Below are 27,355 nucleotides of genomic sequence, written 5' to 3'. Positions count from 1 at the left end.
GAAGGGACCTTAGAGGCCAGTAGTCCAACCTCTTAATTTCACAAATGAAAGAAATTATGGCCCAGAGAGGTTGTGACTTGGCCAATATCATATAAGTAGGAAGTGACAGAAGTGGGACTAAAACCTAGGGACTCTGACTTTTTCACTTACTTGATTTCTCCACTATTGACTGACTGATTGATTGTGTGTGTGTTTGCCTTTTCTTGAAATGCCTAGAAACCTTCTTTGGACTCTCCCTTCCCTCTCCCTCTTTTTCCTATTCATTCATATATTATATAGAAATAGCCTTTACAGTAGGGATTCTTAACCTGAGTTTGATGAGCTTTAAAAAATTATAACTGTATTTCTTTCCTAATTATAGGTATTTTTTATATTTGTGCATTTAAAGACATTATTCTCAGAAAGGGCCCCAAGACTTTACCAGGAGGCCAAAGGGGTCCACAACACAAAAAGAGATTGAAAACTACTTTCAAGTTGTATTTTTAAAAATAATTATAAAAAGTACTTTTCTACTGTAGTAGTTATTTATAGCATTAAATTACATAAAAGTTTTTGTCCTTTTAAAAAGGAGTGGGCATGAAAATGGTGCTGTGGAATAAAACTAACTAAATGTACCTGATTAGAACACTCAATACCCATCACTTTGTAACTGGGTCTGAGCATATCCTGTGCCACATATAAATATTCTGTGACCTTAGAGGCTCACAGCAGTTTTCCATACATTGAAGCTTTTTACCAATGTATAAGGCTCAGGCTGTATCCTCCACAGTCACAGAATTTGAATTCAAGGAGAGAGAGGTGACAACTGAATTTCATTGGGAAAGAGAGCTTGTAATCAATAACCGTTCACAGGAGCAAAACTTCCCAAGTACAAAATGTACGATTGCTGCTTTTTTTGTTTGGTTTTTGGCACCGTCGAGCTCACCTCACAGTGAAATGACTCAAAGAAGCCTTTCACCCAGTTTCACCTGTTCTCCTGAAGATCAGGATTTGTTGGCAGGAAGAAGGTTTGCTTCTTAATCTAGAAACTCTTGCATTTTGTTTTGGTTGTGTAATAATAAGTCACTCATCCCTAAGCTGCCTTTCGAGGTGTTTTTAATAGGGATACAATGAACTTTCATGACTCTTAAGTGCTTTTTTAACCTCTCATTTTCTGTTTAGTCAGCTTTTAACATATTTGCAAAGACAGGTTTGTCTGTGATGAAATCCATTCAAATTGCCCACATTTTAGGAGACTGGCAGTTTGTACCAGTGACTCTAGCAGTGAAGGTAAATGTGAAGGCTTACAGCATGAAAGTGGGAAAAACAAAATTTGCCCCCATTTGTAACTCCAAAAATATTCCATCAAAATAGCTTAATGGCTGGTGCTGCTTTGTATGAGACATCACTGAGAAAACTGTCCTGAAAAAAGGTACAGGACAAAGTTTAACCTGAGGTCCACAGACATTGATTTCAGGGGGTATGTGAATCTGAATGGGGGAAAGAGTATATCTTTATTTTCCATTTAATTGATCTTTGTAATCCCAAGGATTTTATTTTATGCATGTAAAAGCTTTATTCTGAGAAGGGGTCCATAGGCTTCCCTAAAGAGCCAAAGGAGTCCAGGACAAGCAAGGTTAAGCACTCTTAGTATAGTGTGATTGTGAGCATTAGGAAGAGGCAACAGGGTGTAGTGGCAAGGATATACCTGGGTTAGGACCCCCCTACTTCTCTATTTTTGTGAACACAGACAAGTCACATAACCTGCCAGAGCCTCAGTTTCCTCATCTGTAAAGAAGAGATAATAATATTTGCAGGACTTACTTCACAGGGTTATTATGATCAAATGAGATCATGTATGGAAAGCACATTGCAAACCTTAAAGGGCTCTATAAATGGTAGTTACTGTTTCTACCAGTGATATTAAGACAACTTTATACGCTAGCTTGGACATACGTCTGGGAATTACTTGTTCCTACTATATTCTTCTCTTCACTTTCTCAATTTTTTTCTTTCCTTCTATCTCTTGTTTTCCTCTCCTCCCCACTTTCTATTTTTTTTTTTAAATTTTAAACCCTTAACTTCTGTATATTGACTTATAGGTGAAATAGTGGTAAGGGTAGGCAATGGGGGTCAAGTGACTTGCCCAGGGTCACACAGCTGGGAAGTGTCTGAGGCCGGATTTGAACCTAGGACCTCCCGTCTCTAGGCCTGGCTCTCAATCCACTGAGCTACCCAGCTGCCCCTTCCACTTTCTATTTTTTTAAAGAAATTTTTTTTTCTAATACCCAGCATTTATTTTTTCTCTATCCCATCTCACTCCAGAAGGAAGGGAAGGAGGAAGAAAGAAAGGATAGAAGGAAGGGAAAGAAAGAAAGAAAGAGTGAGTGAGTTCCTATGGCACCATCCATTGTCCTGCCCTATGGCCTACTTTTTCTAACAGGGCTGTCTTTCCCTGTTGGCTTCAGACTATGAAAAATGACCTCTGCCTTTGGTCATTAATAGAATGTACCTTTCAGTCTCTTGACATGCATGATTCATTTTGAAATAGCATGGGAAGCCCTGCCAAAATTGAAGCCCTCTTGCAAATAGGATAATCCCCTTGAATAAAATGACATCGTCTAGATCAGAGATCTTTTTTGTATCCTGGACTGGACCCCTTTGGCAGTCCAGCAAAGCCCAGAAAGCCCCTTCTCAGAATAATGTTTTTGAATGCATAAAATATATATATGATTAAAATGGAAACTAATTCTATCGAAATAGAACTTTAATTTTTTTTTTAATTTCCAGGTTGAGAATTTCTGTTCTAGATCCTAGACCTGCTTCTTGTAAGGTTTCTTTTGAATTGATCCATTTCCAGATGCAAAGGAGCGTAGGATAAGTCTGATTAGAGAGAAGCAAAGCCCTCATTGAAAGCCTCATCTGTGAGGGGTAGCCAACCCTGGGTCCTAGAATACCTTGACCATGGAGCATAAGCAGGTTTTGAGCATGAGTTCCTAGTGATAAAGTGTGTGAAAAAGCCTAGGAAGGCTGGTCAGAGGTGGATTTTTCCTGGCTGAGACTCAGAAGCTCATTTATTGAATCTGGAATGGGTTGTAATCTATGTTAGAGGAAGAAGGACAGATTCTTAAAGTATTGAAGTGTGTAGCCTGGTGGAAAGAACACTGAAATACACAAACTTTCAGGGTATGGATGCATCATTTCATGGGAGCCCCTTCTGGTCCCTTGCAAAATAAAGGAGATTGGACTAAATAATCATCTAATCTAGTTCTAAATACTACGATTTTCTATATAACTGATTTTAATGAACAAAAAAAAATAGAGAAAAGTACCTTATTGATTTTTTTTAATTTTAACTTTTTTTCCATTAACAAGCATCTATTTACCAATCACCCATCTCAGCACAGATTTTTCTAAACCCCTTTGTTCTGTCTTAGTAAGTATTGGTCCTAAGGCAGAAGAGTAGTGAGGACTAGGCAGTTGCCCAAGATCACACAGCTAGGAAGTATTGGAAGCCAAGTTTGAACCCAGGACCTCCCATCTTCAGGCCTGGATCTCTATCCCCTGAGCCATCTAGTTGTGCCTCATCATAGATTTTTTAAAGGCAGTGGAATTGAGAGCAAAAATTGAGATTAGTTCATAGGATTGTAGATTTAAGGCAGAAAGGGATCCTAGAGCCCAACCAATCCTATCCCTTCATTTTAAACTAATTTGGATTGCCCAAGATCACAGAGGAAAAAGGAAGAAGTGATAGAGGCATGATTTGAATCCAGTTCCTCTGATTCCAAAGTAGTATGCTCTTTCCACTGTTGCACCTCACCCCACTTGTATATATAATTTACCTTATCAGCTAAGCTCCACAATGCCAGAGTGACTTCATTGATTTAAAGATTTGTTTTAGGAGGCAAATAGGAAAGCCAGATTGCTGCTGAAGTGAGAAAAGATTATTCTGTCGCTTTGCACAAACACCGGAAGAAGAACCTTCTTTAGGAAGGGTGGGGGAAAGGAGGACAAAGAGATAAGAAAAGAGAGAGGGAAGTGGGGATACCTAGAGGGGAGTACATATTAAGAGGTAAGGGGGTAAGATGAGGGGATAAAGGAATCAAGAAGTAGGAGGGCACAGTTGGGGAATAATGAAAGGATTTTGGGAAAGGTGGATAAATAAGAATTAAAAGGTTAGGGAGGGAAGAATTACCTTCTTTAAGCATTTGTAATAGTTTTCATCCTCTAGGGAAAAGGAAGTTTTAAAGGGATATCAAATTGGTCTTTAAATTCTTGAACACTAAATCACATGCACTTTATTAAAATAAAACTAAGAAAAGCCTTGAAGTTAGAATAATTGAAATTTACTTTTTTCCACTCTATAAACACTGAAATCCTCTCTGTATATTCTTAAAATGTTTAAGCTAAAAGGGACCCCAGAGGTTATCCAGGGCAACTAGGTAGGGCGGTTAGTGTGCCAGGTGCTTGGAGTCAGGAAGATTCATCTTCCAGAGTTCAAATCTAGTGTCAGACACTTGTGTGACCCTGGGCAAATCACTTAACCCTGACTCCTCAGTTTCCTTACTGTAAAATGAGCTGAAGAAGAAAATGGCTAGCCACTCCAGTATCTTTGCCAAGAAAACCCCAAATGAGTTCACCAAGAGTTGGACACAACTGAACAAAAGTATGTATATAAAAGGGAGTGGGGTTGTCACATTTTCAAGTAACAGATCACTCTTCCTAAGCCATTCAGAGATCTCTATACTGTTATTACCAACAATTTGTGAATGTTTTGTTCTCCCTAATTAGACAATTTTAAGTCCTCCTCTAGCCCCACCTCAAAAAAAAAAATTTAGAAGGAACCCAAAACAGTTGCTAATTTTAAATGTTTACTGAATAGTAAACCTAGCATTAAAGAAAGCTATAAGTAGACATCAAAGATATAGGTAGAGAGACTAGTTCAGTATCTCCAACAGTGTTCAGAAATTATTAATCTTGTCATTGAGATAGTTCAGTCCTTGAAAATATTCATAGCAAATATTAATCTAATGTTTTAAGGTTTGCAAAACACTTTCTATATATAATTTCTTTTTAATCTTCACAATAACCTTGTTAGGTAGGTACCATTATTATGACCCATTTTACAGATGAAATTGCTGAGACTACCAGGAAAGATCAATCATATCCTCCTAACTCAAAAGCCAGCCTGCTTACCACTGCTTACCACCTTGCTGCTCTACTGAATGGTGTTTGTGAAGCCACCCAGCTGTTACTTGTTGGTCTATCCTGGCTGTGCTAATATTAGTTCATGTGTAAGCAAAGTCTTTTTCTTTAGGATTGTTTCCTGCATCCCCTGTCCTACTAAGTTATTGCCCAGTGGATCCAGTTTGGCTTCACTCTACCTGAAACAATGGTAACTTCTGAGTGAAGTTAATTAATCACTTTAATTAAGAGATCAAATCTTTAGTTTCTTTCCATGAAACAAACTTTTATTAAGCTGCTTCTTTGAATATGGCACTCGGGAGACTTCTTGGTTAGAGTATGTTGGGTTTTTTTTTTCCTTCTCTCTCTCTCTTTTTTTTAACTCATCCACCCTCTCTTCTGTCTGTTTTCTAGGGCAGCGATGGTGCCAGAAGATCTTCAATGCTCGATAGCGACGAACCGTTGTCATTTTTCTATGATGATGTAACAACACTATACGAAACTTTCCAGAGGGGTATACAGGTGTCAAGTAAGCAGTTATGTTTAATCTGTGTATCTGTGCTGTCGTGAAGCTTTGAGTGATTGATAGAGAATCAGCCCTGGGCTCACCTTCATTCAGCCCACCCCATTTACTCTGCTTGGGCCCCCACTAGAAACTCTGACCGATGCTGCGGTTTATACTACCTGATGATATCATGGTGCTGATGATGCTGTAATGGCATTTTATCCACTCATTTCTAGAGATGTCCCTCAGTTATTATGCTCACATTTCATTGTGTTATCTCCTCTATTATTTGATGAAATAATATATGTAAAGCAATTTGCATACCTTGAAGCACTGTATAAATAAAGGTTAGCTATTATTGTCCTAATTATTATTAATTAACTTTTTCTTCCTCAACTATATACTCTACTTGGGAGAGCAGAATCCATAGTAACTTTGAACTTCCTGCTATACTGTCATATAAAGTACTCAAATAGGGAAGGAGGAGAATTTGGCTCGAAAAAAAAAAACATCTTTAGTGGTTAAATGGTGATTAGGTGGCTCAGTACATTGAGAGCCAGGCCTAGAGCAAGAGGTCCTGGGTTCAAATTTGACTTCAGGCACTTCCTAATTATATGACCCTGGACAAGTCACTTAACCCCTATTGCCCAGCCCTTAACACTCTTCTACCTTCAAACCAATACTTAGTACTGATTCCAAGATGGAAAGAAAGGTTTTTTTTCAAAGGTTAAAAGTTGTTTTTACATGTAATTGAGGGGAAAAAATAAAATATTAAAATATGGGAAAAACTCAAATACTTGGTGTTTTAAATTTTTGGTAAAGTTTCTTGGTGCTCTGGAGATTATTTCCCTTCTTATCCCCCAGTACAGAGAACATCTTCAACTACTTCATTTTATGCTTTTTGTGCATAATAGGAATGCAAAATAGGAGTGCATATTTGTTATTTACAAAGCACTTTCAATGCAATAACTCTGTGATATGGGAAGTAAAAATACTATTCCCATTTTATAGAAAGATAATTGAGGCTCAGAGAGGATTAGTTGAGGTTCCCACTATGACTAGTAAGTACTAGGGCTGACTTTCAAATTCAGGTCTCCAGCTCTAGGTTCAGGATTCTTTCTACCATCCCTCAAACCTAGATAGATAGCCCAGTGAAGAAGCAGGCTGCAAGAAATAAACCCTCCCTCCCAAAGATCTCATCCCCCCCCCACCCTTTTTTCCTTTTTCTAAACTTTCATATTGCTAAATTTACCAAATGTGGTTTTTTTTTTGAGCAAACTAAATTGTTCATAATCCACTTTTATGTTCCTGAGCATCTTGAATTCTATAATTAAAGGTGCTGGTCCTTTACTGCCCCCTCCATTCTTTGCATTAAAATACCCAAATTAACCATTTAGGCAAAAGTCATGAAGCAAAGGGATTGGAAAGTATCTGTTCTGATTCTGTTTTACAGATGAAGAAACTGAGTCACAAACAATTAAGTGAGTCTTCTAATATCTTCTAGCCAGTTGATAACAGAGTCAACACTAGAATCTAGCCTAAGGAGTTTTTATAATACATGGTGGCATGCATATCAAGGCCTCGATGATGTTCTTGACACACCATGGTTGGTCAAATAGAAATGCACTCAAAGTGAACAAGTACTGGCCATTACCACTGATAGATGTAACTTGACTTGTAACTTGGGCTTGTGGACAAGACTGAGAGGAGACTGGCAAAACTGTGGAGTTAGTGTAACAGGGTTGAAGTTTACAGGCTCCATGAATGAAAGGGACCTTGCCTGTGTTTATCATCTAAGTCACTTCTTCATTAGTCAATAAGTAGTAAGCATCTACTATATGCCAGATGCTGTGCTAAGTACTGCGGGCACAAAGAAAGACAAAAAAGACACTGAGTGCAGTAGCTGCTCTCAAGCAGAAACCAAAGCTAGGAGGCATTGTGCCTTACTCAAACTGCAAAAAAGATCTCTAGAGTTTTGGGGGTTTTTTATCTCTTAGAATATACAGGCAGATTTGGGTTAGTTATCTAAATATGGAGTATGTGTCTGAAACAAAACAAAAAAATTACACCTCATCTTTGTCCCTTTCTGAAATGACTTCTTTGATCATCAGTTAGTGTGTTGCAAGAGGATACAATTATATTTATTACCCTAATTGGCGAAAGTCACCACCATCCCAAAATCAAGGAGAAAAGGTTTTTGGATCATCCATATTATCATCACTCCCTTCCTTAATATGAATTTGTTATGAATTTACTTTTTGACGTCCCAAGTTCCCAAAGCCACCTTCTCTTACGAGAGCTGGAAAACACAACTCAAGAGACCCAAGGTCCCCTTAACTTTACCACTGAGACCCACTTCCATTTCCTTTGCTTCTTATCTTTTACCCCTCTGTGGCCAAGGTGACTTTTCACCTTCTCTTAAGAACCTAAATGATTCTGGGCTCTTAGCCAATAAGACTGTCTCTAAAACTTTTTCTCTCTTTGAGCTTGAATAAAATGAGACTAAAGAAATACTTACAGTAACCCAAAGTAAAGAAATACCTACCTACATAAAACCACTAAGCAAAACTAAGCAGAGCTTAGGAAGAGAGTTGTTACTAAGACAGAAAGCAAGGATTCATAATAAAAATATTTTTAAAAAGGAATAGTTTATTAGTTATTTGTTGTTGTTTCTATAGAATAATAATGACACCTGTGGGGGAAATATTTCAGATCTAAATCAAACTGTCAGGTAATAATGCAATTCTAAGAATAACAGGGGGGGTTTTTTAAGTCTTACTTTTTGAAAATTTTCTTGTAGATAATGGCCCTTGTTTAGGCTCTCGGAAACCTGATCAACCATATGAGTGGATTTCATATAAAGAGGTAAGGCTCCGTGTTTTCATACCTCGTTTAACCTATGCACATACCATTTAATACAGGACACATTATGTAGGTATTTGTAGAGCTAGAAAGAATAAGAAGTCACCAATTTCCTCATCTTACAAATGGGAAAATTAAGATCTATATGAAGGTGAATGACGGATCCATAGTTGCCTGGAGGCTGGCTAATGACTGACTCAGGACTAGAGAGAGAGCCCAGGTCTCCTGACTGTTAGACCAGAACCTGTTTCCCAATTTTCCCCCGGCCCCTCCTGATTGCATCTCTCATATTTGAACCTGGAATGGTGTTTGTCCTGATCCAGTCTTGGGACGTAGTACAAGTACCTAAAGAAAGTGCTTAGAAAGGTGTAAGCAAATGCCTGAATGGTGACATTCCTCATGAAGTTCCATTTGGAAACAAAGGAAATATTGGCACCCTGGATAAGTTCCGCTCCAGGACATTCTGATTCATGACTGGGGCCCCTTTAAATTGTTGCCTTATGAATGGCAGAGGGATTTAGCTGAGCTATAAAACCTTCAGAGTGGGTGGGAAAGTTTGTAGGGTTGCTTACACCAATTGTAGATCTTGCAAAATTTCCCCAGGTCAAGTAGTACCCTAGGAACAGCTAGAAATGTTAATTTGGGGATGGCCCAGACCAGAAAACCCAACTACCTAAAAAAGTCTCCCTCCTTATTACCCCCTAGGGATAGAAATAAGCAAAGATCTGATATTCAGGTTAAGAGGCTAGATGAATCCAAGAGCAGATGTGGAATGTTTTCTATTTGCAAGTAGCACAAGAATCAGTGCCCCAGCCCTCTTAGCTTGAGAGTGAGTTTTTAGACAGAGTATCCTTGACTAACTATGGGAGTTGGGAAGAGAGGCTGGATGGGGGTGGGGTAGGGGAGGCTGGCCTCTGTTTGGGGCTTTTGGGGTACTAAAGAGCTCTGTAATGCTCTTTTTCATGGTTGGGCTCCTTGTTTTCTTCTCTATCCAACAGTTTAGCGAGAATTCCTCCAAAGAGTTTTTATCAGAGAGAGGTGGGGGGAGAGACTCATGTTAGATGGTGGTATGGATAGATCTACAAAGAGCTCCTCATTCTTTGTAGAACTAAGTGTGGGAATGAGGTTAGGGACATTCTTTTTGCTTCATTTAAATAGAGTCTATCTTTCCTTTAAGCCTTTGTTTTTCATTCCATCAAGAAAAACTGGTTTATTTAGTTCACTCATTCCATCAACCAGAACTCTCTTAACTGTGGTATGATAAAGAATGCTGGATCTGGAGTAAAATATCCCAGCTCCAGTGATTCTTAGTTAAATGAGCCTGGGAAAGCCATTTTCATCTTTCTGCACCTCACTTTCCTTCTCTACAAAATAAGGATGATACCACTTGTACTACAACAAATGCAAACTTATTAACTCACATCAGAGAAATGTGAGTTACAGTTTGCATTTGTTGTTATTATAGAAAAAGCCACCCTATGGCACTGATGAGTTTTAGGTCCTGCTGTATGCTAAAACACTTTCTGAACTATCAAGGAAAAGATTAGCAATTTATCTTTGTTGTCATGTGTGTTTAAATACATCTTCTAGTTCTTCAGATACATATCTATTCACTATAATCTGCATATACACACTAGCCATGTATGTAGATATATACAAACACATTATAGCTATATGTGTGTTTTCCTGTTTTTTAGTTGTCCAAATCTTCATGACCCCTTTTGGGATGTTCTTGACAGAGATCCTAGAGTGGTTGCCCTTTCCTTCTTTAGCTCATTTTACAGATGTGGAAACTGAGGCAAACCAGATTAAGTGACTTGCCCAGGGTCACACAGCTAGTAAGTGGCTGAGGTTGGGTTTGAATTCAGGAAGATGAGTCTTCCTGACTCCAGGCCCAGTGTTCTATCCACCTAGCTGCCCATATGTTTGTGTGAATCTACATAGAAAGAGAATTGTTATTTTCTAACCAGAACTCTGTATTCTCTGATGATGCTAGATATTAAGATATTCTGCATTGTTTGGGCCATTGAGTTTTTTGAATTTCCTAGCTCATACATTACAGATTTGCCTTTGGAGAATACCTAAATTAGATTTAACTATTTAAAAAAATAAAGACCAACCTGCTCCTCTTGGTGACTTATAGGATAACCTATATGTGTATATATATATAGATTATAGGGCTTATAATCCCTGCTCCCCAGGGGGGCTGAGGGTAGTATATTGTAGGAGCACAGGAGGTTTGAGTTGCAGTGTTGAGTCTGGCACTAATAGGAGCCTCTGGGAAAAGGAAGTGGGGAGTTCAGTAGGAAAGGGTACCAAGCTACCTAAGGAGAACTGACCTGGCCAGATTGGAAAGCAGGGGTCAAGCAGTAATGGGGTCAGGAGTGGTCACTGTCTGCTGGAGATAGGGAGATCCATTCTCCAAAAAGAAAAAAAAATAGATCAAAACAGCTTGAAATTGTGACTGTTTTCCTGAATCACCCACTCCACCACCTTTCTGCACAGGTATAAATAACAGAATTTCAGTAGTCTCAGGAATAGTCAGTTAATCCAGCCTTGTCAGTATCTGCCTTTTTCCAAGCAGAATAATAGTGTTGAAGAGGGGAAGCTGCCTCACTAGTTTGAAGGAGGTTCTGGGTTTGCTTTGTAGCCCTGCCTCTCCCTGCCTAGGGCTGTGGGGTTTGGGGTAGGTCTCCTGGAGACTCCTCTGAGCTTCAATCTCCTCTTCTGTTGTTAAAGTGTATATTAAGAAACCACCTCACAAGATGGTTGTGAAGAAAGCACAGTGTTCTGGGAAGGGCAAGTTGTCATGATTAAGATGAAGATATGGTCCAGAGGCTTCAGGGCACTGGTTAGGAGGAAGCAGACGAAGAGGGCTTCCATGCTAGAGGCCATCTGGGCACACTCCTTCAGCTGGGTCCAAGCCTTCAAAAAACCAGGAAGGAGAAGAGAAGGAGAGGCAAAATAAGGGGGCCCATTGGATTAAACTCTCAGGACCTCAGCTGGTGACTTGTCAAAGGAGCAGTTTTAGAAGAGATCTGAGGGAGAGATGGAAGAGGGATGAGTAGCTAGTGAGGAATTGAAAAAATTCTGTATGGAGATAGTTCATTCAAAAAGAGTTTGGAAGCAAGAGGAAAAGGAGAGAGGGAAAGAAGGGGACTGAAGGGAGGAGATAGGAAGGGGGGAAGAGAAAAAGGTGGGGGGAAAGAAAAAATAATCTGAGGAAGTATCAATGTAGGTAGGGGCAGGGTTTGAGGTTTTGTTATTGTTGCTTGTTTTGTTTTTAAAGATATGCAAATGATAATATATGTATTGCCCAGATGGAATGGCTTATCAGCTCCAGGAGGGGGTGAGGAAGGGAGACAATTTGGATTATTTAACTTCAGAAAACTTATATGGAAATTTGTTATTACATGCAATTGGTAAATAAATAAATTACTAGAAAAATAAATTAACACATAAAAATAAAGATATGCAAAGTACAAGGAGCCAGAAGATGTGAAGATGTTGTGAGGATTGCAGTGAAGAGGGAAGGAGGAAATAAGCAGCTACATGCCAGGCACTATGCTGTGCTTTATTATTGATTCTCTTGATCTTTACCACAACCCTGGAAGGCAGGAGTTACTATGCTCCCCCGTTTTACAGCTGAGGAAACTGAGACAAAGAGTGTTTTGGTGACTTGCCCAGAGTTACACAACTCTTAAGTCTCAGGGCAAATTTGAACTCAGATCTTCCTGACTCCAGGCCCAGTGCTCTGTTCATTGGATCACAAGCTGCCTCTGTACTTACTAGACTTGTCCTGAGACACACCTTGATGTAATGGATGGAGCTGGGGACTTGGAATTGGGAAGACATGGAGTTCCACTTTGTGTTGCTGAATAATCAGGAGGTGAGGGGCTGAGGTACGATGATAATGCCTCTAATAATAAAAAGAATTTTTAGTCAGCAGCCCTGAGTTTACCATTTTTTCCACTCTCATTTTAAGAGACATTGAAAGCAAAGCTTTTTTTCCCCTATATTTTCCCAAAATAAAATTAAAAAAAAAATGTGGACTGCTTTGCAAACCCAGGATTGACACATGTGAAGGAGCCTCAAGTTGAGGAAATAAAATATGCAAAATGAAAGCTTAACTGGTAGCTTAAGGTACAGATTATTTTATTTTATTTTTAATTTTTTTCTTACACCCTTATCTTCTCTCTTAGTATCAGTTCTAAGACAGAAGAGCAGCAAGGGGTAGACAATCAGAGTTAAGTGACTTGCCCAGGGTCACACAGTGTCTGAAGCCATATTTGAACCCTGGTCCTCCTAAAGCCAGGTCTGGCAGTCTCTCCATCGTGCTATCTAGCAGCACCTGAAAGTTATTTTATAAGATAATTCAGCACGAATTCTTTTAAGGAGGAGCTGCTCTAGGGTTTTCTAATGGAAAGTTATTTAATCAATCACTGCCTACCTGCTTATGTATGCATGTATGATGTAGTGTGAAGAACTCCAGATCTCCAGTTCAAATACTGGCCCTGCACCTTGCTGCAACCTCACAGGCAAGTGACTTCTTCCCTGAGCTGTAGTTTGCTTATCTCTATATAAATACTTGCACCGCTTACTTTGCAGAATTGTATGAGAAACTCTGAACCCTTTGTGTTATCAGTGGGAGTGACTGATCTCCTGCCTTGTGATCCCTCGGTCTGAGCCAGATCCCCAGTTGGCTACTGACCTAGTAGGACAACGGTTCTATGATGGCCAGGGGCCTCTCTCCCATGGGGTCTCCTCTCATCCTTTCTCTCTTTTTCAGGTTGAAGACAAGGCTGAGTGTGTGGGCTCAGCATTGATCCAGAAGGGTTACCGACCATCGCCAGACCAGTATTTTGGCATCTTTGCTCAAAATAGACCTGAGGTATTAATGACTAAGAATGGACTGTTTGACTACTAGCTCTTCAGTCTCTTGATTTGCCTTGATTTTTGGTCAGGCCTGAGAGCAAACAAGGATTATTTTTTCATGTACAAGTTGGTTTTGTGTTCTGAGAGCCTGGCTTGATGGAAAGCCCTAGATTTTACAGGGACACAAATGGATGTATTCCCTAATAATAATAATGCCTGATCCCATACCCCTTATTGAAACCTCAGAACATATATTGGACAGAGAAGAAACTTCTTTGTTTGAGGCCTTTAATAAAAAAACTAAAATATCCTGATAGTAAATGGGTAGAAACCAAGGTAAAAGTTTTTCAATAACAAAATGACTCATTTTTATTTTTGCAACAGATATTTTCGTTCTAGTGAGATCATAAAAGTTAAAAATTAACTTCCTTCCAGACTGTCAACATTGCAAAAGAAAATGCCTTAGGACTGGGTAGTTGCTGATGTTTAGCCCACAGCATTTTATTATTGTCCTTTATACCAGACAATCACACAACCTATAGACACAAACACAGAGCAAACAAATTAAACATTTGAGTGTTTAGTAAATTAAAGACATAACAGAAGTAAATGAAAGGATATCATCAAAGGACAATTTGATAATAAAGCAAAAACTCAAGCAGGTTATTTACTGGATAAGAGAACAGCTACTACATTTTTTCCTCCATCATAATCACACTTGCTTAAGAGGTTAAATTGCCTTATATTTGATGCTACATTCAAATAGCATTTTTGGCAAGAATGAATTGTTTCTGACAAGCAGCTGTGAATGCCTTCATGCATTCAGCAAACATGTTGTATTCTATGTCAAACACTGCTGATCTAAGCAATCCCTAATTTTGTCTCAAAACGGGAAAGGGAGAGAGAGCTCAAGAAAGAGCAAGAGTGAGCTGGAAACACAGATAGAGACACAGAGATTGAGGGGAGAAGGTTGGAGAGAAGGGTCAGAGGACACCCAAGAAATGTATATAGAGCATGTCCCAAAAACATTAGTACAGTTCTAAACTTTAATAGCCTATGTAATCGCTTTAATAACTTTAAATCTCATCAAGACTTCAGGGACACCCTATTTCTACCTTTTCCTAAAACAGAATATCATGTGTTTTTAATCTCACAAACTACTTCCAAGGTCAGACAAGTGGAGCTTTGATCTATTTCTTGATCTAAATCAGCTGGCTTTAATCTAGACCAGTGATAGACAAACTATTCCCCGAGGGCCAGATCCAGGCTGTCGTTTGCCCATCACTGCCTTAAGCAATTCCCTAATCACTAGGCCCCCACATCCAGATGTAGTGATTGGGGAGTTGCTTAAGGCAGTGATGGGCAAACGACAGTCTGGATCTGACCTTCGGGGAATAGTTAGCCCATCACTGGTCTGGACCCATCAACTGTATTTCGATTTGTAGACACATGTTCCCTCAGAGTTGGGCAGATTCTGAGGTGTCCAATGAAAGGGTAAGTTAACTGGGATGAGAGCTAATCAGTGATCTAAGAACTCAATGCTTGTTGTCAAATAAATTTACTCCTGGTGTTTTATAGAAGCCCACTGGGTCTAGCCAGCTCGTGGAGTATGTTATGTTGTTGTGTTTTACAGGCTTTTTTGAAACAATGGAAGACTTCCCAACATACTATGTTGCTCAATTCATGCCTGAGTGTTACATGCACCATTTGGGGAAACTTGTACTTCCTCCTGCTAAAGGACAACTAGCTTTGTGGGACTTGGATACTTTTGTTCCCAGGCATATCCAAGACTTTCTGTATTTGTGTAAAATGTTCTAATGGCTGAGAACAGCAGAAAGCACATTCCTGTCTTCAGAAATCACTCTGTAGTTCCCTTATGTAGTCACCTTATAGCAAGAATCTTTTAACCACCATTTTTTCTGGGTTTAGCAGCCTTCCTAAGTACAATCAATAGGCACTAGTTATATATACTGAGTGATATGCTTCCCCTTTCCCCACCCAGACCATTCTTAGATACTATGGGAAAATAAATATATGTTCTCTGCTTAGGAAGTTCCCGCATCCTCTTAAAGAGGTCAAGACTAGTCCCTCAAACAATGGCAAACTTCTAAGATAGAATTTACAAAATGGCCTCATTTTCCCCCATTTGTGCTTTCCCCTCCAAATAGTTCCTCCTTGACTCCAGTTGACAGACGATGTGATTGTCATAGGGAGAATGCTTCTTTCTAGCACTAACTGTCAGAACAGTAACAGTTGGTAAAGCAGTGATGGTCCACATCCTATCCTTGAGGGTTCATCATGCCAAGTTCTCCTTTCACACTTTTTTTTGGTCCAGTTCTTATTAACCATCTAAGTTTCTTTGTGATTAAAATGGCATGAGAGATCTTGAGTTAACAAGCAAACAAAAAAGAACCCTAAAACTTGATTAGTCAAGCAGAATTGCCAGGATTTTTTTTTTCTTTTTTAAACCCTTCCATTCCATCTTAGAATCAATACCATGTATTAGTTCTCAGGCAGAAGAATGGTAAGGACTAGGGTAATGGGGGTTTAGTGACTTGCCCAGGGCAAAACAGCTAAGAAGTATCTGAGGCCAAATTTGAACCCAGGACTTTTCCTTTTTTACCTAACATTCCAGACCTTCTCTAAATCCCAACACCACCTTATTTTCATTGACTCCTTTCCTTATCTCCTTATTTAAACCTTCTGCTCTAGGCAACTTCTCTCCCACATACCTGGTGATTTCTCTTCTCCTTGCCTTCACACCAACTTTTCCTCCAGTCTGGAATGTCCTTCATTTTTCTTCCTCCTTTTCCCAACTTGGGTGCCTTCTTCTTATAAAAATTCTCAAGGCCACATTAGCCCATAATAATCTTTATTTATTCAGCATTTATTGCCTATGAAACTTGTTCAGTCATGCCTTACTCTTTGTGACCTCATTTAGGGTTTTCTTGGCTAAAATACTGGAGTAGTTGGCCATCTCCAGTTCATTTTACAGATGAGGAAACTGAGACAAACAGGGTTAAGTGACTTGCCCGGGGTCACACAGCTAGGAAGTATCTGAGGTCAGATTTGAATTGAGGTCTTCCTGATTCCAGGCCTGGAACTCTATCCACTGTGCCACCAACTTGTCCCTCTGCCTAACTTATTTGGCCCTTTATTATGTACTGCCTTGTTAGAAGCTCAGTAGGAACTCAGTTGAAAGGGACTTCAGAGACTACCTAGTCCAAACCCTGCCTGAACAGGAATCTTCTGTCAATCAGTCATCCTGCCTCAACTTGAAACCTCATCCTTTCTCAACGTTGGAAGACATTCTGCCCTTGAATGCCTCTCATTGTTAGGAAGTTTTTTGTTACGTTCAACTTACTTGGGCCTTTCTACAGCTTCCACACAAAAGTTTGAGTCTTCCTCCTTGCTTTTGTCTTCAGGTGTCTGAAGGTTCCCATCCCTTCCACCAAATATTCCTTTTAAAAATCCCTGATTTCTTCAAATCTGATGATCATATGAGCATGGTCTCCAGGCTTCTTGCTGTCCCAGTTGCCTTTCTCTGGACTAGCCTTCACTTCTCAGTCTCTTTCCTAGAAGGAGGGGTCCAAAGCTTAATCCAGTACTGTTGCCTGAGCAGAACATAAGACTACCACTTGTTCTGATCACCTTGTAGACTAAGAATAAGAGAGCATTCCTTTTTTTTCCCCCAGTGGTTGTGGGTGGAATCCTTCTATTATTTAAATTCATATATCCTCACATGCACTTTATACCTTGTTTTCTTACCTGTAATGGAGGTACCCCTGAGAGCAGTAACTATGATTTTACGTTGCTTTGTCCTCTACACAATTCTCAATATGGGATTTGGTATACAGCCTTGTTAGGGAGCTCCAAAAAATTTTAAGATGAACTTTTAGTATGTTCCTGTAACCTTTTGGTTTTGTTTTGTTTTGTTTTGTTTTTCTTCCAACCTACACCGTGTAGTGGGTGATCATCGAACAGGGTTGCTATACATACTCAATGGTGGTGGTCCCTCTTTATGATACCCTTGGAAATGAAGCGATCACATACATAATTAACAAAGGTAATTTGTTCATGTTCTTTCAACTGGATATTGGCTTAATCTATTAAACATGTTTTTTTGGAATATTTCTCTTTCACTGAATTTTGGGGAAGGGAGGGTTATGTTTACTGACACCATCCAATCTGCTTAAAGTATAAAAGTATATAATGCTGCTTTAATTAGTAGTGAACAAATGGTACATTGGTACTAAATAGTACTTGGGCCTTCGGTAATGCCAAGTTTAATCTCAATTCTATCTTTTCTCTTCCAGCTGAACTGTCTTTGGTTTTTGTTGATAAGCCAGACAAAGCAGAGCTCATGTTAGAATCTGTAGAAAACAAGCTAATCCCAGGCCTTAAAACCATAGTCATCATGGACCCCTTTGACAGGGACCTCGTGGAACGAGGCAAGAATCATGGGATAGAAATAATGAGCATGAAATCACTGGAGGTAAGCAAGATTCTTCTGCTGGCATGGAGAATCACAGCATGCTAGGTCTGGAAAGGTCCTCAGATAATATCATCCAACTTGCCCACTTTTATTTTTTTCTCTTAAACCCTTACTTTCTGACTTAAAATCAATACTGTATATTGGTTTCAAGGCAGAAGCAGCAGTAAGGGCTAGGCAATGGGGGCTAAGTGACTTGCCCAGGGAAGTGTTTTAGGTCTGATTTGAATCCAGGACCTCCCGACTCCAGACATGGCTTTCTATCCACTGAGCCACCTAGCTGTCCCCCTTACATGCTTTTCATGAGTGTGAAAGGTCAAGATAACTGGTCTCTTCAGACTGGGGTGCCCCTTAAGTCTCTCTCATAGAGGATTGGTTTCTCTTTTATTCTTGCCTTTTTTGTTGAGCTGAATATTTCCATTGCATTGTACCAGCTGGCAAGATTCAAGTGTGTGTATGTGTGTGAATGGGTGTGCACGCTCAGCATACATGTCCTATGCACACACATTTTTCTTTTTAAATAGTATTTTATTTTTCATACTTATATGTAAAAAGAATTTTTTTACATTTGTTTTTTAAAATTTTGAGTTCCAAATTTTCTCCCTCCTACCTTGCCTCTCCCTTCCAGTAAGCAATTTGACATAGGTTATACTTGTGCAGTCATGTAAAACACATTTCTGTAGTAGTCATGTTTTGAAAGAAAACCCAGATCAAATAAAAAAACATCATGAAAAAAAAAGAGTGAAAAAAGTGTGCTTCCGTCTACATTCAGACTCCATCAGTTCTTTTCTGGAGGTAGAGAGCATTTTTCATCAGGAGTCCTTGGGATTTGTCTTGAATCACTGTATTACTGAAACTCATTAAGGCATTCACAGTTGATCATTGTACAATATTGCTGTTCCTGACACACACAAATGTTTAAAAGGGGTAGCTATATCTACCATATCTCCTAGGCTGGGAATATTGTATCTAAAGACAGTACTATGAAAGGAAATTTATATTAAAAAGAGCCAGACCATTTGCCATCTTCAAAAAATAGAGTTTGTTTCCAACACCAAAGACCTTAGCACCTCTTACATTAGAGCAGTGGATGCTTTTTTTTTTTTTTGGAAAAGTGAAGAGGCGATCTTTAATTAGGTTCAAATATAATTTAATACAATTTACTATAGTTATTTGATTCAGAAGATTTTGCCTTCCTCATTCAAGACCTAGCTGTGGAGTGAAGGAGACACTAAAGTGCCTGGTTAGGATTTGGCTAAGCTTCTAGGGCCTTGATTTGCCATGTGATTTTTAGTAAATCACTTTTTCTTTCTTGAGGGCAGCTTCCTCATCTGAAAAATGAGGAGATTGTAACTGATGATCATCTACTTCTAAGAAATATTATTTGATGGTAATGATGATGTTAATAATGACAATAAGGTAATTGTAATTGATGATCATCTATTTCTATAAAATATCATTTGATGATAGTAATAATGACAATAAGGAGATTGTAGCTGATGATCATCCATTTCTATGAAATATTATTTGATGATGATGATAATGATAATAATGATGACAATATGCTTCCTAAGATTTTCATCTTCATGTCAGATAGTCAATAAACAATTATTAAGCAAAATAAGAAGAAAATTTTGCTTAAGAATTTACAGTTCTGAAGCTAGCACAGCTCTTAGAACAGTTAGCATCAAGACCATCCCAAATGCTAACTTGGATCCAACTTTTTTCCATGTTCTCTTGTTTTAGGACCTGGGAAGAGCTAACAGGAGGAAACCGAAGGTAGGTGTGGAAGGAGCTCATCATCCTTCAGAGTTCCAAGTGAATGAACGTATCTGGGGCTGCTGTGGTCTCCGATCTGCCTCTTTTTTGTAGTATGAAGACAACTGAGTCATCTCAGGAAAGCAGTAGAGACAGACCTCAGCATCCCCAGAATGTGTTATACTTGACTGCCTTCTTCAGGCTTGTACTAAATTTGTTCCTAACTATTTTAGCCTCCATCGCCTGATGACCTTGCCCTGATTTGTTTCACCAGTGGGACAACAGGTAAGTTTTGCAATAGGAAAACCTTTGCCTAGTACCTGGAAGGTTCGTACTTCTTTCAGAAAATGAAACCTCTCTCTCACCTTTTTGGCTGATTGCAGCTTCAATTGCAGAAGATAGATTATGAAGGCAGAAGGAAGACAGACACCTGGCTCAGGCCAGCCTAGTGTTGCCTCCTCTGAGTTTTAGAAAGTGTTCAAGAAAAATTTAAAGCATCTAGTTTGTTCTCAAAGGTATCAAACTTGAGTAGAAGTGAGGGCTACTAATCCATACATAAAGATCCCTGTGGGCTGTCTAATTATTTTAGTTTTAAAATACTTTTATCTAAGTTTTACTGTATTTTTATTTATTTTGTTTAATATTTTCCAAATACATCTTAATCTTGTTCAGCCTGCTGAGAAATGCAAGTGTTTGATTCCTTATTCATTAGAGAATCAAATATTTGTTGAGAAAGTTCAGTATATCCATTCTCTAAGACAGACCATGCCTTAAGTGATGGTGATGGTGGGAATCCCTGGTTTTCCCCTATCGTGATCAACCATTCAAAATTGAGCTATATGTATATTGAGAGTTTACATATGATACAGTTTACTCAGCCCAACAACTGGATTTTGGCAGAGGGCCATGATTGGTAGTGGTACATGACATGACAAATAGTTTTGGTCCTGATTAATTCAACTAGTGTTTTTAAATTGTTGTCAATCTTAAGAGGTATGTAAAACATTCTTAAACGCCTTATCCTGAAGCTTAGTGGATAAAGTGCTGGCCTTGTAATCAAGGACAAGAGTTCAAATCCAGATTCAAACCCTTAATAACCATGACTCCCTGGGAAAGTCATTTAACTCCAGTCTGCCTCAGTTTTCTCAACTATAAAAGAGAGTTAACAGTGCCTACCTCCCAGAGTTGTTGTGAGACTCAAAGGGGATATTATTGGCAAATAGTAGTCATCAAATGATTTCTAGCTATTATTGTTGTTGTTATTCTTAGAAGATATTCAGTTTCCTTTGATTCTCTTCTACTCCCACTGTGTTCTGCAGGCAACCCCAAAGGAGCACTGATCACTCATCAAAATGTAGTGAGCGATTGTTCGGGTTTTGTGAAAGCGACAGAGGTAACCTTTGGAGACATTGGAATGACTGGCTCTATTAGTTGGTATTAAGCCACCAGGATTGAAGTAGTTCTTTGGTGATCCAATCAGAAGTTTGGGCAGTTTGTGGACTTTTAGTAAGGCATGGGTGGTGCATACTCATAAGGTCCCCTTCTCAAAAATGGCGGTCTCATGAACCTGTGTCTCAACTCCTACCTGCCACTGTGAAGGCAGTTTGGCTGGTGGAAGCTCTGAAAAACTGCATTTGGTTGTTGCCATAAAGATTTTGTTAAGGAAAAAAAGCAGTAAAGGGGATGGCCTACGTGCGTTATAGTTGCTTGACTTATGACACATCAGCATGCACTATTGGATCATCCCAACTTTGCAAGGTCTACCATATTCTGTGAAGAGATGAAAATGTGTCATCCCAAATGCCTTTAATGATGGCCTAATATATTTATACTCTCCTCACCCCCAGCATGACTTAAGCAATCCCTTATTTGATTATGTAGCATCAGAACAATGCTACTTTAGTACTGCAAAGAATGTTCTGTTTTCCCACCTGACTTTTGCAGTCTTCCAAAAATGCTTAGTTGCCCTATTTTTATGGCAGATTTTCACATTTGATGGGTTCAGGGAATGAAGTTCCTATATTGAATAGTTGTCTAACAGGAGTCTGGCCATTTTGTTGTTCAGACTCTTCCCTTGATCCTTTATCCCAAAGCACTTCTTAAAGACATGTTCAGCCTCTTAAGTGAAATGTTACTTGCTATTCCTTCTTCTGAAAAGAACTAAGGAAGCTGATATGTTCATACAAAGCTTTAAAAAGTGAAATGGAGTTGTCAAGTCTCTAGAACCTTTAAGTCAAACTGATAGGGAATTCTTTCAATTCTAAATCTAAGAATGTGGATGCAGTACAAGTTGCACTCCTCCAAATGGCAATCGCCATAGCTGTTGTCCTTTGGATTGACAGGTGTTTGGGATGCAGGTTGGTTTGGGTTGGTATGCTATTCTTGGGTTTGGGTTGGTACACTCTAAGGGGCAAGGGATTCCTTATTGGTTTTGGTTCTGCTACTGCCAAGTTTGCCCAGGGTTGGTATTCTAACTTGTAGAACTTGTGACAGATTCTTGAGGGAGTGGGAGGGTAAAAATGGAGAGTGGAAGTTAGGTATACCTCTCTCATGTCAGCTCATCTACCCACTCGCTGAGAATGTGGTTGATGCCAACAGATGCCTTATTTGGGCCAGAATTCTGTTACAAGTTTATCGCCACCCTGTGCAAATACTTACCATGCCTTGCTTCCATTTAAGGACCAATATAAATCCTTTAATGGTTAGAGCATGAGCTGGTGTCGGGGATGTTATTTAAAAGTGTGTAGGGTGTGGAAGTTATCTTAGAGGGCAACAAACAGATCACTACATTTTGGCCTGAATATTATTTGAAACCAATGGAATTTTCAAAATTTGAATTAAAGTATTGGTTTAGTGAAGAATTGATAAGACTCTAGCTACCGAAGTCATTCAAGCCATGGGTACAAGTATCTAAGCACTGGGTTCTTTTTTCCCCTTTGTAAGGTTACAGTATTGCTTATATTGGGACGTGACTTCCAGCACTCCTGACCTGAAGGTTCTTGCTGGGAAGGGAGGAGCGGTGGGATTTTAATTCTGAACAATTAGAGCACATAATCCCTCAATATCCTGTCTAGGGGGACAAGAGGGGATTGCCCTAGCTCTGAGCAAACCACCTAAATGGATTCGATTTAAACCTTTTATAAGAGAAATGGTAACCCAAATGTCAAATTACCTGCTTTCAGTTTACTCCTTTAATACCATTCTTTGATACTGATTGCTTGTCAGTAGTAGATACATAAGAGGAAGGAGTGTTGCCCAGTGATTAGTGAACCGGCCTTGGCAGGAAGGACATTCGATTCAAATCTTTTTTATGCCACAGGCTGCTTCTATGATCCTGGCCAAGAGATTTAATATCGATTTGTTCCTGGGCACCTCTGAGCCTCTGGACTTGCTGCTGCATCTCCAGTGGTAAAGAGAGTTTCCCTCACCAGGAGTTTCCTCCATACTGACAAAATCAAATCATACAGCCCAGCTAGTATGCCCTCTCCCTCCTGAAAGCTGAGGGAATATGTGCTCAGAAATAAGAGGGTGGGAAATGACTGGAAATCATAATGCTCTTTTGCTTCTCTGCCCTGCTGGTATCTTTGCTTGCAGAATGTGGTGTCTCCTTGCCAAGAGGACATTTTGATATCTTTCTTGCCTCTTGCCCATATGTTTGAGAGAGTTGTGGAGGTAGGCACTGAGTTCCTTTCGATTGTTTTTTTTTTTTTTTTGCATGTTTGCCCTGTTATTCTCTTTTCACAGAAAGCACTTCAGTTGAACTCCAGTGATTCACATATTTCATATTTACCACTGTCTCACATGTTTGAGCAGTTAATGCTGGTAAGGAGACTGGGATACAGTACGGTACAGTGTTGTTGATTAATCTCTTGCTTCGAATCATGCATAGGACCCAGATTACGGATAACCGTGTAGATGCGATCCTCATTTTACTCCAGTTCCTGGGTGCGAAGTTTAACACATCTATATTAGTAATTTTCTGATCCTCAATTTTTTGGTATTTAAAATAGGAAGTTTTAGAGGCAGCTAAGTGGTTCAGTGATTAGAGAGCCAGGCTTAGAGATGGGAGGTCCTAGGTTCAAATCAAAGACACTTCCCAGCTATGGGTGACCCCAGACAAGTCATGTAACTCTAGTTGCCTGGCCCTTACTGCTCTTCTCCTTTTGAATTGATACTGAGTATCAGAAAGTAAAGGTTTTTTGGGGGTTTTTTAAAGGAAGTTTGATCTTCTGATCCAATTCTGTCTCGTCTTTTGACCAAGTCAATCCAAGATAATGCAACATCAATATAATTTTGTTCTTTTTTGGTTTCTAATAAATCAGATTATTCCAGACTTGACCACAGGTGGTATTTAGGGCCACTGATTTGGATTGCATTTGAGACAGCTAGATAGTATGAGTAGAGTATTGGACTTGAAGTCTGGATCACCTGAATTCATAACTTACTTCAGGCACTTGTTATCTGTATGATCCTGGGCAAGTCACTCATTTGTAAAATGGAGATAATAATAAAACCCATTCCTCAGGGTTGTTATGGGGATCATCAAATTAGATAATATGTGTAAAGTGCTTTGCAAAGCTTAAAAGTGTTAGATAAATGTTTGTTAGTATTGGTTCCAAATATACAAATGAGCTTATTTTTATAAGGCATTCTGGTTTGATTTGAGAAAGGGGAGAGTCCTCAAATAAACTTGGCAGGATTGCTGTGCCATAATTTCATGGCTCAAACCAGCCAAGAATGCTTTCTTGGCTTCATTTTCAGGGTTCTAAATCTGAGAGGAAGGGGTCCCACTAGATGCAGAGAGAAGTTAAGAGAGCAGATGAACTCACTGTAGGGTTCAACTCTACCCACTCACTCCAGACGAACGTTTCTGAAAAATGGAATCCCTTCATGCTAAGAATTAGACTGCTGATTGGTAGACTGTCTTTAAAGTGAACACTAACAAGAGGTGAAATGGGCTGTGCTTCTCTTTAAAAAATTCTTCTATGGCCATATTTCAAACATGGTACATTCAGGTTCTTATAGGGCCATCCATGTGGAAGACACTTTGAAACAAAATATTTTGTTGTTGTTTAGTCATTTTCATTCACATTTAACTCTTCATGATCCCCTCTAAGGTTTTCTTGGCAAAGATACTAAAGTGATTTGCCATTCTTTCTCTTGCTCATTTTACAGATGAGGAAGTTGAGGCAAATAGGGTTAAATGACTTGTCCAGGGTCACACAGCTAATGTAAGTGTCTGAGGTCAGAACTGAACCCAGACCTTCCTGATTCTCAAAGTATCCACTGCACCAACTAGCTTCTCTGAAATAAACTATACTGAATGAAAAACCTGCTAAAATTTCACTTTGGGGATACAGAGCAAGTTGTTCCTGGAAGAGAGAGGCTGGTTTAATTTAGGGGGGACAGATTTAGCAAATGTCAAGAACAGATCTGCAGTGGAAAGCATCCAAAGACAAGCACAACTTGCCTGAGACTCACTAAAGGTGAAAGGCTATCAGCCTTCAAGGGATTTTCTTTTAAGTTAGCTTTGTTGTAGGAAAATAAATGCTAATAAACTTACACTTGAGGTTGATAGTTGAAATCATTAGGATGAAGCATAGCACAGGGACTAGAAATGTACCTTTGCTCCTCTCCACCCTCACAGTCTCTCATATGAAGTTGTGATCCAAATGACAAGTGAGACTTTCCTTCCCAGATTCTCACCTGTAAAAAACACAAGGACTGTCTGTAATCATTATGATGCTGTAGGGTAGTGATGGCCAGCATATCATATAGCATCCCTCTCTTTGCCTCCATTTCAATGGAAATACACGTAAAAACGGTCACAATGGTTATTCTTGATCATTTTTGTCATTGCTTTTGTCACTCTCTCTCTTTCTCTCTCTCTCTCTCTATATATATATAATATACATACACACACATATTTCCTTTAAAAGAAATCACGTTTTTTAGGAGGGTGGATATATTTGGACCAATCTAGCAGCATTTTCTTTTTTCCTTAATGGAGTCTATTGAAGGGGTTTTTTTTCCCTTTACAAAAAACAGTCACATATTCCCCTCTTCTCCCTCCCTACCCACTCCCATTTGAACTCTACCTTGTGGCAAAAATAATCCAGCAGAGGGGGCAGCTGCGAAGGTGAGGGAGGGGCCTGGGTTCAAATCTGGCCTCAGACACTTCCTAGCTGTGTGACCCTGGGCAAGTCACTTAACCCCCATTGCCTAACCCTTACCACTCTTCTGCCTTGGAACCAATATACAGTATTGACTCTAAGATGGAAGGTAAGGGTTAAAAAATAATAATAATCCAGCAGAAACAAATGATACATGGACCATACCTGAAACTGTATATATACACTATTCTGTACAAGTAGCACCCCACCTTTCTACAGTGACAGATATAATATTTTGTTACAACCACCAAGGCAAGATACAATATCTTCAAACTAAAACCAAAAGGTAGACAAGTATTCCCTCCTCTAATAAATAAAATTAAAATTAAAATAAAATAAAATAAAATAAAAAGGCTCAACCCTCTTCTACCTTAAGGATCCATTTTTGTTGTTCAGTCACTCAGTCATGTCCAATTCAGGAGAATCTCATGGACCGTAGCTATCGATGGGGTTTTCTTGGCAAGGGTTCTAGAGTGGTTTGCCACTTCCTTCTCCATGAGGGTCCTATTAATCCTAAAAGATACTCCATAATTAGAATGACCCCAAGATTTTACACAGACTCCATCAGTTCTTTGTTTGGAAGTAGATGGCATTTTTCATCTCGAGTCCTTTGAAGTTATCTTGGATTATTATATTGCTGAGAATAACTGACTGATGTTATTTTACAATTATATCATTAATAGGTGATTAGAGGCCTCACAGACTATCTTGTTGAAACCTCACGTTTTAGAAATGAGGAAAATGAGGCTGAGATTATTAGGGTCCTCAGACTATAGGGTAAATGTTCTTTTCAGTGTACAAATAGCTCTTTAAAAATAAGCAAAATTTTTTAAAACTTCACAGTTCATATCAAACTCCACTATAATGTTAACCAGCCAATTGTTCATATGTAACAAATTCTGTCTAACTGCTTCCTGTAACACTGATTCACCTCTTATATGTTTATGGGATCTCAATTAATGCTAGGCAGGATATTATCTCTGAATTAGAGAATATAAAGATATTTGGAATTGGACAGTCAAAATCCAAAGCAAGGTGATGTCCCCAGGAAGTAGCTGTGGGCTTCTCAAATAAAAAAGGAGGGGCTCAGTTTCCCCCCACCTTTTCATGAATTCATACTTTCCTCTCCCCCTCTCCAGTGTGTAATGCTCTGTCATGGAGCTAAAATAGGATTTTTCCAAGGAGATATCCGGTTACTTATGGACGATCTCAAGACGCTACAACCCACCATCTTCCCTGTGGTTCCAAGATTGCTGAACCGGATGTTTGACAAAGTAAGTTGGGGCATCTTCAGAGGGGTTAGAAGACATAGCCTTGGAGCTCCAGAGAAGATTCTTTTGCATGGACCAAGGGCCCTGAAAGATGAACATGGAAAAGCAAGAAGAGTTCATTAAGCATTTACTGTGTGCCAGGCACTGTACTAATCACAGGGAATACATATATATGTAAAAAGATAGATATTCCCTACCCTTAAGGAGCTTATATCCTAACAGGAAAGACAGTGCAGAAAAGAGAATTCAAAAGGAA

The 27,355-nt window shown here is 39.2% G+C and overlaps 1 protein-coding gene across 2 annotated transcripts in view; it reads left to right on the top strand.

The window, feature by feature from the left end:
* The window catches only part of ACSL1 (acyl-CoA synthetase long chain family member 1), a 99,222-nt gene that overhangs the window by 48,202 nt on the left and 23,665 nt on the right, over positions 1–27,355 (top strand). Inside the window, exons 3-12 of one of the 2 annotated variants that reach the window (XM_044680801.1) lie at positions 5,578–5,692; positions 8,469–8,533; positions 13,320–13,421; positions 17,372–17,471; positions 17,722–17,900; positions 19,644–19,676; positions 19,889–19,940; positions 20,975–21,048; positions 23,400–23,477; positions 26,968–27,102. In XM_044680801.1, the coding sequence (XP_044536736.1) occupies positions 5,578–5,692; positions 8,469–8,533; positions 13,320–13,421; positions 17,372–17,471; positions 17,722–17,900; positions 19,644–19,676; positions 19,889–19,940; positions 20,975–21,048; positions 23,400–23,477; positions 26,968–27,102 (933 nt within the window). Of the gene's footprint in view, positions 1–5,577; positions 5,693–8,468; positions 8,534–13,319; positions 13,422–17,371; positions 17,472–17,721; positions 17,901–19,643; positions 19,677–19,888; positions 19,941–20,974; positions 21,049–23,249; positions 23,328–23,399; positions 23,478–26,967; positions 27,103–27,355 lie in introns of both variants that reach the window. The other variant, XM_044680800.1, reaches the window with a different exon arrangement.

The sequence above is a fragment of the Gracilinanus agilis genome, chromosome 6, assembly GCF_016433145.1.
Source record: "Gracilinanus agilis isolate LMUSP501 chromosome 6, AgileGrace, whole genome shotgun sequence".
NCBI lineage: Eukaryota > Metazoa > Chordata > Mammalia > Didelphimorphia > Didelphidae > Gracilinanus > Gracilinanus agilis.
This window is presented reverse-complemented; position numbering and strand designations above follow the sequence as displayed.